The 16,658-nt window shown below is 44.6% G+C and overlaps 1 protein-coding gene across 1 annotated transcript in view; it reads right to left on the bottom strand.

Annotated features, from left to right (window-relative positions):
* LOC142312216 (uncharacterized) overlaps positions 1-16,658 on the bottom strand; it is a 240,110-nt gene that overhangs the window by 97,526 nt on the left and 125,926 nt on the right. Inside the window, 1 exon segment of the mRNA XM_075351123.1 lies at positions 4,452-4,457. Within this exon segment, the coding sequence (XP_075207238.1) occupies positions 4,452-4,457 (6 nt within the window).

The following is a 16,658-nucleotide window of genomic DNA, read 5'->3' as shown; positions in this document are numbered from 1 at the left end:
GATAACTGTGCAGCATGATTGAATAAATCAGCGGCTATTTTTTCTTCATCTACTATAAATTGGAATGAAGAACCACCTGATGATTTAAATGACATCATGAGGAGTTTGGAAATTAAACTCTCAAAAGAACTTAAAACATGGTGGAATCAAAACTCTTTACAGATGTATCTAAAGGCTGCTTTACACGTTTCAATTTTCAATCCGATCTCGTATGCGATCGCACACGCCCCCATCGTTTGTGCGGCTCGTGCAATTTGTTGCCTGTGTCGCACAAACGAGTAACCCCCATCACACGTACTTACCTTCCACACGACCTCGCTGTGGGCGGCGAACATCCACTTCCTGGAGTGGGAAGGACATTCGGCGTCACAGCGAAGTCACACGGCAGCCGGCAAATAGAAGCGGAGGGGAGGAGATGAGCGGGACATAAACATCCCGCCCACCTCCTTCCTTCCACATTGCCGGCGGGAGCCGCGGGACGCAGGTAAGCCAGGTTCATTGTTCCCGGGGTGTCACACACAGCGATGTGTGCTACCTCGGGAACATTGAGCAACCGGACATTCAATTTTTAGAAATTGAACGACGTGTATGCGACCAACGTTTTAACGTATAATCTGGGTCGCACGTAGGTTTCACACGCTACAACAAAACTAACAATGCCGGATGTGCGTCACTTACGATGTGACCCCGCCGACACATCGTTAGATATACAGTTAGGTCCAGAAATATTTGGACAGTGACACAATTTTCGCGAGTTGGGCTCTGCATGCCACCACATTGGATTTGAAGTGAAACCTCTACAACAGAATTCAAGTGCAGATTGTAACGTTTAATTTGAAGGTTTGAACAAAAATATCTGATAGAAATTGTAGGAATTGTACACATTTCTTTACAAACACTCCACATTTTAGTAGGTCAAAAGTAATTGGACAAATAAACCAAACCCAAACAAAATATTTTTATTTTCAATATTTTGTTGCGAATCCTTTGGAGGCAATCACTGTCTTAAGTCTGGAACCCATGGACATCACCAAACGCTGGATTTCCTCCTTCTTAATGCTTTGCCAGGCCTTTACAGCCGCAGCCTTCAGGTCTTGCTTGTTTGTGGGTCTTTCCGTCTTAAGTCTGGATTTGAGCAAGTGAAATGCATGCTCAATTGGGTTAAGATCTGGTGATTGACTTGGCCATTGCAGAATGTTCCACTTTTTTGCACTCATGAACTCCTGGGTAGCTTTGGCTGTATGCTTGGGGTCATTGTCCATCTGTACTATGAAGCGCCGTCCGATCAACTTTGCGGCATTTGGCTGAATCTGGGCTGAAAGTATATCCCGGTACACTTCAGAATTCATCCGGCTACTCTTGTCTGCTGTTATGTCATCAATAAACACAAGTGACCCAGTGCCATTGAAAGCCATGCATGCCCATGCCATCACGTTGCCTCCACCATGTTTTACAGAGGATGTGGTGTGCCTTGGATCATGTGCCGTTCCCTTTCTTCTCCAAACTTTTTTCTTCCCATCATTCTGGTACAGGTTGATCTTTGTCTCATCTGTCCATAGAATACTTTTCCAGAACTGAGCTGGCTTCATGAGGTGTTTTTCAGCAAATTTAACTCTGGTCTGTCTATTTTTGGAATTGATGAATGGTTTGCATCTAGATGTGAACCCTTTGTATTTACTTTCATGGAGTCTTCTCTTTACTGTTGACTTAGAGACAGATACACCTACTTCACTGAGAGTGTTCTGGACTTCAGTTGATGTTGGGAACGGGTTCTTCTTCACCAATGAAAGTATGCGGCGATCATCCACCACTGTTGTCATCCGTGGACGCCGAGGCCTTTTTGAGTTCCCAAGCTCACCAGTCAATTCCTTTTTTCTCAGAATGTACCCGACTGTTGATTTTGCTACTCCAAGCATGTCTGCTATCTCTCTGATGGATTTTTTCTTTTTTTTCAGCCTCAGGATGTTCTGCTTCACCTCAATTGAGAGTTCCTTAGACCGCATGTTGTCTGGTCACAGCAACAGCTTCCAAATGCAAAACCACACACCTGTAATCAACCCCAGACCTTTTAACTACTTCATTGATTACAGGTTAACGAGGGAGATGCCTTCAGAGTTAATTGCAGCCCTAGGCTATGTGCACACGCTGCGTTTTTTTGACGCTGCGTTTTTGGCCGCGAAAAACGCACAAAAACGCACCTGCGTCGAAAAAACGCGGCAAAAAACGCACGTGTTTTGCCGCGATTTGGTGCGTTTTTTTGCTGCGTTTTGCTGCGTTTTTGCTCACTGCGTCTTTATGCGTTTTTTATCAGTGAACAAAAAAAAAAAAGGTCTGATGTCATTTCCTTCTTCAATGTGTTCTTCATTCTCCACTAGTGTATGCAGAAGAGCAGACAGCTGCAGAACTACAAGTCTCAGCATCCTCGATCCAATAGTGTATGCAGGAGAGCAGACAGCAGCTGTCGAACTACAAGGCTCAGCATATGCAGAAGAGCAGACAGCTGCAGAACTACAAGTCTCAGCATCCTCGATCCAATAGTGTATGCAGGAGAGCAGACAGCAGCTGTCGAACTACAAGGCTCAGCATCCTCCATCCAATAGTGTATGCAGGAGAGCAGACAGCAGCTGTCGAACTACAAGGCTCAGCATCCTCCTTCCAGGACTGTATGCAGGATTTCTTTGCCCCCCCCAAAAAAAAAATGACATGGGCTTCGCCATATTTTTGTATGCTAGCCGGGTACAGCAGGCAGGTACGGGCTGCCCCCAACCCCCAGCTGCCTAATTATACCCAGCTCGGAACCAAAAATATAGGGAAGCCCTTTTTTTTTAAATTATTTCATGAATTTCATGAAATAATTTTAAAAAAAAATGACGTGGGCTTCGCCCAATTTTTGAGTCCAGCCGGGTACAACTAGGCAGCTGGGGATTGGAATCCACAGTGCAGGGTGCCCATGCTTTCTGGGCACCCCCGCTGTGAATTGCAGTCCCGCAGCCACCCCAGAAAATGGCGCTTTCATAGAAGCGCCATCTTCTGGCGCTGTATCCAACTCTTCCGGCTGCCCTGGTGACGGGTGGCTAGCCGGGTAATAATGGAGTTAGGGTTAGCTGTATATTATCAGCTAGCCCTAAGCCCGAAATTCATGGTGTCACGCCAATATTAGACATGGCCACCATGAATTTCTAGTAAAGATAAAAAAAAAACACAACACACAGAAAAATATTTTTATTAGAAATAAAACACAGCACAATTAGTGACTCCATCTTTATTGAAATAAAGAAGCCCCCCTCCGCAGTAATCCTGGGTCAGGGTCCCGCGCCGTCCAATCTGGATCCAATATCATCTGATCGGTTTGCTGGAAGGCAAAGCGATCAGATGATGTGTCAGGATCAAGTGCCTGAATCACATGACACAGCAGCTGATTGTATAAACGACTTTTATACAATCAGCTGATGCATCAGCGAAAAAAAAAAAAAAAATAATAATACTCACTTATGTGCTGAATACCGGCAGCTCCTGCAGCGATGGGGCGGGAGTCTGATCCTGTCCGATCGCTGCAGCAGCTGCCGGTTATCAGGGATGAAGTCTCCTGACGCATCCGCTGATACCGGCCGGGCGCCCGCGTCACCACGATACTTACGATCACCTGATGCGTCAGGTGACTGCATCAGGTGATCCATCGCCAGGTCCTGCATCCATCGGAGCCGGAGGTTTCCCGGCCGTCTGCACACAGCCGGAGCGGGGGTGGCGATACCGTGAGAGGAGCTGGGAGCGGGCATGGCACCGGGAGTCTGCAGACAGGTGAGTATAACTTTTTTTTTTTTTTTCTACTGTTAACTTTTGTTTTCGCAGCCGCTTCCATCTCCTGCCTGTACATGGCGCCGCACGGCAGCATACATGCCCAGGACGGGAGGTGGAAGCGACGGTGACGGTACCGGGAGGATTCACGCTTCTGTCTATACTGACAGAAGGAATCCTCTTCCTGTACACGTCACTTTACTACCCACCTCCTGCGTTTATAGCTGCGTTTTTGGTCTTAGAAACGCACCAAAACGCACCAAAAAGCAGCTATTTGCGTTTCTCATTGCGTCTTTCAACATCCCATTGAACTCAATGGATGAAAAGCGCAGTGAAAAACGCGGGAATAATTGACATGCTGCGTTTTTGTGGTCACCACAAAAACGCAGCTGAAAAAAAACGCTGTGTGGGGACAGCAAAAATGAAAACTCATAGACTTTGCTGGGGAAGCAAAGTCATGCAGTTTTGAGGCCAAAAACGCACCCGAAAAACGCGCAAAAACGCCGCGAAAAACGCACCGTGTGCACATAGCCCTAAAGGCTGCTTTACACGAGTCGATATATTGTGCGATGCATCGTTGGGGTCACGGATTTTGTGACGCACTTCCGTTATTCGTAACGACATCTCCTCATGTGACAGCTCCTTGCGAGTCCAACCGATGCCTAATCGTTTGAAATTCGGCCATCGTGTACTCATCGTTTAATTCCATAAAATCGGTCAGTTTAGTCTTAATGAACGACACATTGCAAAGTGTGACACCGTGTAATCGGCCATCCTCGTAGTTATTTGTGACGTCATTAAACGTTTAGGGCGTATGTGTGGTTTTAAATAATCACGCCTAATCTAATCGGATTGGTTGTAGCAGATGCGTTTTGATTGGTTATTACTGTTATAAAATACGGAGCTGTAGTCATGATGTGTGAACATTCAGCCTTGGCGTCATGCACAGTGTTTTATAGTGCATTACTCCTAATTTTTCTTACGTTTGTTTGTTCACTGGATTTTCCGCCCTCACTCCTTGTTATCCCTTTTTTGTGGTAAGTGGTTATATGCCAATCTTTCCTTTTTGGATCAAAATCGTCATAAACCAGACCACAAACAAGATTGATGCTAAGGACACACGAGGCAACAAAGACAGACGCAGAAGAGATACTATATATATGGGATGTAACCAATCAACCACATTAGCAGAACTGGATTGAGCAGGTCAGAATAATTCAGGGCGTGCAACAATCCAGACAACGTCACGGAGGGGTGTATAGTTCGCCTAATTACGCCCATACAAAAGACAGATTGACCAAAGGAAAACATGTGTGAAGCCTTTTGGACGTCCGCCATGGTCAATCAATATATCGATGAGCGCTTTGTGGTCGTTTGACAACACTCAACGTGTGACACATGGACAACTACCTATCAGCGATACAAACAAAAAAAAAAAAAAGACTTTGCAAAATAAATCGCACGATGGATCGACTCGTGTAAAGCAGCCTTTAGAGTCCCTTGTCCAATTACTTTTGGTCCCTTGAAAAAGAGGAGGCTATACATTACAGAGCTATGATTCCTAAACCCTTTCTCCGATTTGGATGTGAAAACTCTCATATTGCAGCTGGGAGTGTGCACTTTCAGCCCATATTATATATATAATTGTATTTCTGAACATGTTTTTGTAAACAGCTAAAATAACAAAACTTGTGTCACTGTCCAAATATTTCTGGACCTAACTGTATTGTAGCGTGTAAAGCCGGCTTAAGGCATCATATGATTCCCAGAGGGTTACGAATAAAGAAAAAAATAACCACACAGTATGATCAAAGTTTTCAAGACAAATGGGATGACATTCTCAGTCAATGTTCCTTAAAGTTAATACAGCTGATCGTTGATGAAGAGGAAAAAACACTAAGTGAGATCAGAAAGGAGATTAAAGATCTACAGACCTCAGCCAATGCTTACTCGGGTCAAAAATAATTTGGTATAATACAGGAGAAAATCTCTGAAAATTTAAGTAAACTTGCATCCAATATTACAGAGACTAAAAAGAGAAAATTTAATAGAGATACAGAGGACTACAAGCAAAATAAAGTGTACAACTGGAGTAGAGGTCCATATTCTATTTTAAGGAACAGCAATAAAAGACATCCATTTAAAAATAAAAAAGTGTCATTTAAAAACCCTAATTCTACTATGGACAGTACTTTCTCTAATAACTCAGAAGATATTTCGGATTCTTCATGTCAGCCAGTACTTCTCATGAACAATGGCCCCCGCTGCATAGAAACAACTATGGATATAAAAAGGCAAAAAATGATGCAGGGCAAGCAGAAAACACAGAAGATACAGCACACAGAGCAGGAAAAAGTGGTGGCGGCTATTCCAGTCTGGAACCTATCAAGTTATATACTATCTGAAGCCCAAATCAATCTGTTATCAAAAGGACTCGGTTTTGCTCCAACAAATAATTGTGATGTTTTTTCCACTCTTTTGGATATGAATAGGTTTGTCAGGAACTTGACAATAAAATGTCATTTTTCAGAGGAAAATAAAGTAAAAGAGAGACAATCTTCTAAAGTCACTCAAAGTAGTCAAGATTTTTTTAATTTTTCAGAACAAAGTACATTGCTAGATCTCCATGTCCTTGGAAAAAAATGCTAAGGAAAATTATATTTTTTTGACTGACACATTGGATATGCCTAACCTGTCTTATTATCCATTGAGTTCGAGGCCGCAGGTGTTAGATATTTTTCAAGAAATGGTGGAAATAGAATTGATAGATTTAAATAAAAAAATGAAGTTAGAGAGCAAAAAATATGACAACTTAACGAGGGAAGAGAGAAATGCCTTGAAAGATTTAAGTGATAATAAGGATTTGCTTATTAAAAATTCTGACAAAGGCGGTTCCATTGTGCTATTAAATTCCGGGTTATATAAAAAACTTAATTTAAAAGATTTGGGAAATGAGAATGTGTATAGGGAATTACCTGTTGATCCTACAGAAAAATATAAAAAAGAACTTATATTATTACTTGAAGAAGGGCTACATATTAAAGCTATTGATAAAAAAAATATATTATCTTTTGGTAGAATTTCCAGTATTGCCGATCTGTCATTCTCTTCCAAAAGTGCATAAAGACATCTTCCACCCTCCCTTAAGACCGATAGTAGCAGGCATAGGAGGATTGAATGAGTGATTAGGAAAATTGATAGATCATTATTTGCAGCTGCTTATTAAAGTTTATTCCTAGCTATATTAGAGATACTAAATCCACAGTTTCTATGCTAGAGAATGTTACATGGGAGGATGAATTTCATTGGATTACCTGTGATGTTATTGGACTTTATCCATCAAAACCCCATAATGTAGCAGTTTCTAGTCTAACATATTTTTTGGATACTTATAGTAACTATGATATAGTCATTAAAGACTTTCTAGTAGCGTCAGTTGTGTACCTCCTCAGCCATAATTATTTTTCTTTTGACAGCCGGTTTTATTTAGTTACAAGGAGTGAGTATGGGAGCAGTTTTTTCACCATCTCTAGCAAACATCGTGATGGCAGTATGGGAAGAGAATTATTTATATTCAGACAATAGCCCATTTTTTCATAATTTGTTTTGGCTGGAGAGGTATATAGATGACATACTGATAATCTGGAAGGGTACTGAAATAGAAGCTGAAAGGTTTTTTTAATATATTGACAATAATAACTATAACTTTAAATTTACTAAAAATATTCACAATACAGAAATTAGTTTCTTAGAGATCAAATTATATGTGCATAATAATAATAAAATCAATATAGCACCCTACTGTAAACCATTGGCATGTAATATCACTCTCAATGCTAGATCGTGTCATCCAAAACACGTGGTGAAAAATGTAGCAGTAGGGGAGTTCATATAAATGAAAAGAAATAGTACACAGACACAATCTTATCATAGGGAAGTATCAATATTGGGGTCCAAACTAAGAGAATGAGAATATCCTCCTTGGACTATTAATAGAGCCAAACATATAGTAGAAAATTTAGACAGGAAAGAATTATTAAAAGATAAAATTAAGAATGGTGAATTGGGGTTAAATAAGAATAATGAGATTATCACCTTTTCTACACAATATAGTGAGCAGTTTAAATTTATTAAAAATATTTTGAAAAAATATTTGCCCGTGTTAAATAAAGATCCAAAAATTAAGGCTATTTTAAAAACTAATGAAATCCGATTTGAAGCAAAATGGGCACCTACCTTGCAAAGTATTTTGTCGCCTAGTCTGTTCAAGTCTCAACATCAAAGGGTTCAAACAGCGACGTGGTTGGAATTAACTGGCTTTTTTAGATGTGGAGTGAACCACTGCAAATGCTGCGGCTTTGCATCTAAAACTAAAGTTTTTTCCCCGGCGGTTACTGGTGATACCTAACATTACATAATTTATCTACTGTTATACTGAATTTGTGATATATATGATAGAATGTACTGACTGCCATCTGCAGTACATTGGTTGTACAATGGGCCCTTTGAAATAGAGAATTAGAAAGCACCTGTCTTATGTACCTAATACACATTTGATGGGTATATCAGCGGTATCTAGACACTTTGCTATGGTACACAAAAGGTGATGTCAAAGCACAAATCCCACCCGCCCCCGTCGTTTGTGCGTCACGAACAAATCGCTGCCTGTGGCGCACAATATTGTTAGTCCCCGTCACACATAATTACCTGCCTAGCGACGTCGCTGTTGCCGGCGAACCGCCTCCTTTCTAAGGGGGCGGTTCGTTTAGAGTCACAGCAGTGTCACTAAGCGGCTGCCCAATAGAAGCAGAGGGGCGGAGATGAGGGGCTCGAACATCCCGCCCACCTCCTTCCTTCCTCATTTCGGGCGGCCGCAGGAAAGGTGATGTTCCTTCCTGTGGTGTCACACGTAGCGATGTGTGCTGCTGCAGGAACGACGAACAACCTGCGTCCTGCAACAGCAAAGATAGTCGGGAAAGGAACGACGAGTTAACGATCAAGGATTAGGTAAGTAATTTTGATCGTTAACGGTCGTTTGTGCGTTTCACACGCAATGACGTCGATAACGAGGCAGGATGTGCGTCACGAATTACGTGACCCCAACAACATCTCGTTAGCGATGTCGTTGCATGTAAAGCGGCCTTAACCCCCGGCCCTGGAGCTGGGTGTGTCACATATGCACATCTGTATTCACATAGATCTGTACTACATAAACACATTAACATAAATAGAGTTCCAGTTTTACGACTCATGAGTGCTGCCTCCATTTGGACATGTTTTAGACAAAAAAATCAGTCTTTTTTTTTTGCACAGAAAATAAATCAACAACATTTTATTGAGAAAAAAATTAAAATACAATTAAGTATTTCAGTTAATGACCACAGAATGGGAGCTTGGTGAACCCTTGGGTATGCAGAATTCCACATGAATCAAGTAACAAAGCTTGTGTTGAATATTTACCGTTACATATCATGTGATACAGAGTATATCATAAAAAGCAAGAGAGAGAAATATAACAATGGTGGTTACAATGTCCAATGTATGTAAAGCGCTGTGAAATCAATAGTGCTATATAAATGAATAATTATTATTATTATATTACATCATTCAGAGATTCCTTACACAAGGTTCCTATAAATAAGAAGAAACTATACCATCTAGTGGCCATATTAAGAATTAATCTTCCTTTTTAAATAGAAATAATCAAAAACAAATACATTCATTTATAAATGAATCTCTGCTTATCACTCTCTCAAGGCACAAACTTGTGATCATATATGGAAAAATACAGTGCAGTACATTATTTTTGGAATACCCCTTATGTTTATTATAATTGCATCCAGCAGAAACAAAGAGAAACTCAATAGGTACAGTTTCACAGGATCGGTACCACTCTTTCACTTTTCCCGTTAATTCTTTTTCTTCCATTCCCATCTCTTTTCTTTCCTAAATAAACCCCCTATTTTGCTCCTTTCCTTTCTTTTTCTCTTTTCAATCTTCCTTATTTTTATTATTTATTTTTATCTTTATTATATTTTTTTTTTATTTTTATTTATATTTTCCTATTGTTTATTTTTCAATTTATCATTTGTCTTATTCTCTTTCCCTTTCTTTTCTCTTCTCAAATAGCAGACTTCTTTTTTTCTATTTTCCATCATTCTCTAGGTCTAATCTGCCTATCCTTATTCACAGTTCGGATCACGGTCACATCAACCTTTTATTTTCATACATGCGCACTCGCTCTTTCCATATGTTCCCAGGAACTGCCATCCATTGCCAACCACGACAGTAGTTCTGCTTGCGTCACAGGATATGACATTTGGCCAGCCTTTGCTGATTCACATACTATAGTGAAAGCGCGGGACCAGTGTCACTTCCGGTCCCACAGCACCTATCACCATGCACTAGGTTTAAGAAGCCCGCCCATTCACATGTCAGTCACGCCATTCACCACAGCAACTTTGCTATCCACAGGCGTTCAGCGCTCACTATATCCACCTGATTGGTAAGTTTTTATTCCTCCTTAGACTCCTGCTGTATCTATGGCTGGCACCTGTAGTCCATTATATTACATTCCGGTATGCTCACTTCCATGCTTCTTTATATCACAGATTCCCTGTTTGCTACTCACAGCTGAATAATTGTGTCACATCAAGAGGAGGAGGTGAGGAGAGAAGATCCAGCACCGACGTAATAAAAATCCTTAATTCAAAATTCATAAAAAAGGTAATTCCAACCAAGTGCAGAATATATTTACGCTTGACGCGTTTCGGAGAAAGTACACTCCTTATTTATAAGCAACAACTGTTGCTTATGATTAACCCCTTAACGACCTTGGACGTACTGAGTACGTCATGGTCACATGGTGCTAAACGACCCATGACGTACTCAGTACGTCCTGGCGAAATCGCGGTCCCGGAGCCCCGGGGAGTGAAATTTATTTACTTAAACGGTGGATTCGGGAAGGAGGGGACCTCTGCCTGACCTCAGGAGGGGTGGTGCCTCCTCCCCGAACCTACAGAGGCTGTGATTGGCTGACGAACGCCGCTCAGCCAATTACAGCCACTGTAATGTTCCAGCCATTGAAAATGGCTGGAACATTGAAATCCAGCCCTGATCAGTGCTGCTGTAGCACTGGCCATTGGCTGGAGCTGGGTGATCGATGCTTCACCCGCCCCCAGCTCTGATTGGAGAGACCGGTCTTGTGACCGCTCTCTCCAATCAATGTGGATCTGCGGCCTGTGACCGTCCCTGGAAGCCGAGGAGAGCGGTAAGTTGTTGTCCCCGCCGCCCGCCCCTGTCCCCGATCGCCCCGCCGCCCGCCCCTGTCCCCGATCGCCCCGCCGCTGCTCCCGCTTCACCGCTGTCCCCGCCGCTGTCTCCGATCGCCCCGCCGCTGCTCCCGCTTCACCGCCGCTGTCTCCGATCGCCCCGCCGCTGCTCCCGCTTCACCGCCGCTGTCTCCGATCGCCCCGCCGCTGCTCCCGCTTCACCGCTGTCCACGCCGCTGTCTCCGATCGCCCCGCCGCTGCTGTCTCCGATCGCCCCGCCGCTGCTGCCGCTTCACCGCTGTCCCCGCCGCCATGCTCCCGCTGCACCGCTGTCTCCGCCGCCGCTCCCGATCCACCGCCGTCCCCGCCGCCATGCTCCCGCTGCACCGCTGTCGCCGCCGCCGCTCCCGATCCACCGCCGTCCCCGCCGCCATGCTCCCGCTGCCTCCGCCGCCGCTCCCGATCCACCGCCGTCCCCGCCGCCATGCTCCCGCTGCACCGCCGTCTCCGCCGCCATGCTCCCGCTGCACCGCTGTCTCCGCCGCCGCTCCCGATCCACCGCCGTCCCCGCCGCCATGCTCCCGCTGCACCGCCGTCTCCGCCGCCATGCTCCCGCTGCACCGCTGTCTCCGCCGCCGCTCCCGATCCACCGCCGTCCCCGCCGCCATTCTCCCGCTGCACCGCTGTCTCCGCCGCCATTCTCCCGCTGCACCGCTGTCTCCGCCGCCGCTCCCGATCCACCGCCGTCCCCGCCGCCATGCTCCCGCTGCACCGCTGTCTCCGCCGCCATGCTCCCGCTGCACCGCTGTCTCCACCGCCGCTCCCGATCCACCGCCGTCCCCGCCGCCATGCTCCCGCTCCACCGCTGTCTCCGCCGCCATGCTCCCGCTGCACCGCTGTCTCCGCCGCCGCTCCCGATCCACCGCCGTCCCCGCCGCCATGCTCCCGCTCCACCGCTGTCCCCGCCGCCGCCGCTCCCGATCCACCGCCGTCCCCGCCGCCGCTCCCGATCCACCGCCGTCCCCGCCGCCATGCTCGCCACTGTCCCCGCCGCCGTCGCACCCACCTTTTTCAGCCGCTGCTGCTCCCGATCGGCGGCCGCCGCCGCCGCCTCCTTCATCGGCTGCCCCTTCTCCATCGCCACACCACCTATCCCTCCATGTGCTGCAAGCCACCCTCCCCCCACGTGGGGGGAGGGTGGCTGGCTTGCAGCACATGTGGGGGGAGGGTGGCTGGCTTGCAGCACATGTGGGGGGAGGGTGGCTGGCTTGCAGCACATGTGGGGGGAGGGTGGCTGGCTTGCAGCACATGTGGGGGGAGGGTGGCTGGCTTGCCACCCTCCCCCCACATGTGCTGCAAGCCAGCCACCCTCCCCCCACGTGGGGAGGGTGGCTGGCTTGCAGCACATGTGGGGGGAGGGTGGCTGGCTTGCAGCACATGTGGGGGGAGGGTGGCTGGCTTGCAGCACATGTGGGGGGAGGGTGGCTGGCTTGCAGCACATGTGGGGGGAGGGTGGCTGGCTTGCAGCACATGTGCTGCAAGCCCCCCTCCCTCCCCCTACATGTGCTGCAAGCCCCCCTCCCTCCCCCTACATGTGCTGCAAGCCCCCCTCCCTTCCCCTACATGTGCCATCTCTCTCTCCCATCAGACTCTGCCCCCCTCCCCGATCTGCTGCCTGCTCTCTCCCATTTTCCATCTACTGCCCCCTCTCACCCTCCTCGATCTGTTGCCTCCTTCATCTGCTGCCTCTTCTGTCTGCTGTGATCCTGCTGCCTAGATCCATCCTGTAAGGTAGGTATCCCCATCTCACCCCCCCCATCCTCTGCCGCTCCTCCATCCACTGCGCCATTTCCCATCCATCCGCTGCGCCATTTCCCATCATCCATCCGCTGCGCCCTTTCCCATCCTCTGCCGCTCCTCCATCCACTGCGCCATTTCCCATCCATCCGCTGCGCCATTTCCCATCATCCATCCGCTGCGCCCTTTCCCATCCTCTGCCGCTCCTCTATCCGCTGCGCCCTTTCCCATCTTCCATCCGCTGCGCCCTTTCTCATCTGCCGCCCCGCCCTCTCGCATCGCATTATCCAGCGCAGTTGCTCGCTTCCAGACTGCAGTGGATGATGCGATGCGAGACTCGTGCATTGCTCTCACGTTTGGCACTGGTCTTAGTGGCAGGCGCTCTTTTTTTTTTTTTTTTTTTACTGATGTCTGTATTTTTTATTTCGCCAAACTAATTTTTTTTGTATGGGGGGGGGTCTAGTTTCCAAAATGGGATCACATGTGGGGGAGCTCCATTGTTTAGGCACCTCAGGGGGTCTCCAAATGAAACATGGCGTCTGCTAATAATTCCAATCAATTTTACTGTGAAATGGCGCTCCTTCTCTTCTGAGCCCCGCCGTACGCCCAAACAATTGATTTCCACCACATATGAGGTATCGTCGTACTCAGGAGAAATTGCACAATACATTTTATGGTGCATTTTTTCCTGATACCCTTGTGGAAAAAAAAGCTACCTGTTTGAAAAAACAATTTTGTGGTAAAAAAAAGAATAAAATATTTTCACGGCTGAACATTACAAACGTTTGTGAAGCCTCCAGGGGTTCAAAGTGCTCACTAAACAGATAGATAAATTCCATGAGGGGTCTAGTTTCCAAAATGGGGTCAATTGTGGGGGAGCTCCATTGTTTAGGCACTTCAGGGGGGTCTCCAAATGAAACATGGCGTCCGCTAATAATTCCAACCAATTTTGCTGTGAAATGGCGCTCCTTGCCTTCCGAGTCCTGCCGTGCGCCCAAACATTTGATTTCCACCACATATGGGGTATCTGCGTACTCAGGAGAAAATGCACCATAAATTTTATGGTGCATTTTTTCCTGATACCCTTGTGATAAAAAAAGCTACCTGGTTGAAGCAACAGTTTTGTGGTAAAAAAAAAATTTTTTCTTTTCACGGCTCAACGTTATAAACTTCTGTGAAGCCCCCAGGGGTTCAAAGTGCACATCAAACATCTAGAAAAAATATTTGAGGGCTCTAGTTTCCAAAATGGGGTCATTTGTGGGGGAGCTCCATTGTTTAGGCACCTCGGGGAGTCTTCAAACCCGACATGGCGTCCGCTAATGAGTGCAGCTAATTTTGCACTCAAAAATTCAAATGGCGCTCCTTCCTTGCCTTCCGAGTCCTGCTGTGTGCCCAAACATTTGATTTCCACCACATATGGGGTATCTGCGTACTCAGGAGAAAATGCACAATACATTTTATGATGCATTTTTCCTGATACCCTTGTGAAAATACTAATTTTTATGGCTAAAGTAACATTTTTGTGTTAAAAAAGTAAAATTTTCATTTTTTCGTCTACATTGCTTTGGTTGCTGTGAAGCTCCTAAAGGGTTAATAAACTTCTTGGATGTGGTTTTGAGCAGAGTGAGGGGTGCAGATTTTAGAATTGGGTCACTTTTGGGTATTTTCTGTCGCCTAGGTTTCTCAAATCACTCCAAATGTGATGTGGTACCTAAACAATTTTTTTTTGTAAATTTTGTTGGAAAAATGAGAAATTGGTGATGAACTTTGAACCCTTCTAACTTCCTAACGGAAAATTTTTTTTTTCAAAAATTGCGCTGGTGTAAAGTAGACATGTGGGAAATGTTATTTAGTAACTTTTTTGTGTGACATATCTCTCAGATTTATGGGCATAAAAATTCAAATTTTGAAAATTGCAAAATTTTCAAAATTTTCGCTAAATTTCCGAAATTTTCACAAATAAACGCAAGACATATCGGCCTAAATTTACCACTGACATGAAGTACAATATGTCACGAAAAAACAATCTCAGAATCGCCAGGATCCGTTGAAGTGTTCCAGAGTTATAACCTGTCAAAGTGACACTGGTCAAAATAGCAAAAAATGGCCGGGTCTTTAAGGTGAAAACAGGCTGGGGGCTGAAGGGGTTAAGGAGTCCAATTTCTCTGAAACGCGTCAAGCGTAAATATATTCTGCACTTGGTTGGAATTACCTTTTTTATGAATTTTGAATTAAGGATTTTTTTAATACGTCGGTGCTGGATCTTCTCTCCTCCCCTCCTCCTCTTGATGTGACTGATTATTCAGCCGTGGAAGCCAAACCACTTGTTTTGTGCACCGGACCAGAAGTTGGAGATACCTGCTTTGGAGTGGTGAGCTGAACTAAATTCCTTATTTGTGAATAATTGTGTCCAGCACGTGTGACAGGTACTCATCACCCCTGTATTACTTTTACAAGCTGATCATGTCACTCATACAGTGACCTGTCCTTCATTCAGTATATTGTTATCATATATTTCATATACCCACGCCAGCATGTATTATAACATTTCGTTGTATTATTATTCAATGCGGACATTCCATGTACAGTGATTTGTTTCAAGTCACCACCATATGATTCTTTAATTCACATAGATATAATTTATAATATGATATTAAATGCAGGTATTCAGTCTTGCAATATTTTTGTTTATTTTGTTATACCTGAGATACTATATCACTGTAATTGCAAGTTATGGTGATTTATTTTGATTTTGGTGATCTACCATTTAATAATCTTGTTCCATTATGAATATATTTTGGTTTTGTAATGGTGATTGAAACCAATTTCTTTGACTGAACTTGTCTGTTATCCCAGCTACAATAATGACTATTTATGTCATTGTAACTATTGTATTTAAATGGTTATGATTATTGATTATTTTAATTTATGTTTTTCTTCTAATTCTCAGTGTATACACGGGGAAGGTCAGATTGACCGAAATGTCGATATTATACACTATATGAATTAAAGGGATTTTTTTTTTGTTCATCACAATATTTAGTGCCGGATTCTTTTTTCTATGTGAATACTGGGTTGGACCCTATCTGAGCACCAATGATAACCCCAGGAGTGCCGTACACCTATATAAATATTGAGAATCTGGAGCATTACATTTGTTGGTTTCATTAAACTCTCAAAATGGCCAGAAAAAGAGAACTTTCATGTGAAACTCGACAGTCTATTCTTGTTCTTAGAAATGAAGGGTATTCCATGCAAGAAATTGCCAAGAAACTGAAGATTTCCTAAAATGGTGTGTACTACTCCCTTCAGAGGAGAGCATGAACAGGCTCTAACCAGAATAGAAAAAGAAGTTGGACTCCCCGCTGCACAACTGAGCAACAAGACAAGTACATTAGAGCCTCTAGTTTGAGAAATTGATGCCTCACAGGTCCTCAACTGGCAGCTTCATTAAATAGTAACCACAAAACACCAGTGTCAACGTCTATACTGAAGAGGCAATTCCGGGAAGCTGGCCTTCAGGGCAGAGTGGCAAAGAAAAAGCCATATCTGAGACTGGCTTATAAAAGGAAAAGATTAATATGGGCAAAAGAATACAGGCATTGGACAGAGGAAGATTGGAAAAAAGTGTTATGGACAGACGAATTGAAGTTTGAGGTGTTTCGATCACACAGAAGAACATTTGTGAAACGCAGAACTGAAAAGATGCTGGAAGAGTGTCTGACGCCATCTGTCAAGCATGGTGGAGGTAATGTGATGGTCTGGGTTTGCTTTCGTGCTGGTAAAGTGGGAGAT

This window comes from Anomaloglossus baeobatrachus, chromosome 5 (assembly GCF_048569485.1).
Source record: "Anomaloglossus baeobatrachus isolate aAnoBae1 chromosome 5, aAnoBae1.hap1, whole genome shotgun sequence".
Lineage (NCBI taxonomy): Eukaryota > Metazoa > Chordata > Amphibia > Anura > Aromobatidae > Anomaloglossus > Anomaloglossus baeobatrachus.
Note: the sequence above shows the minus strand (reverse complement) of the source record. Positions and strands in the feature narration are given on the sequence as shown.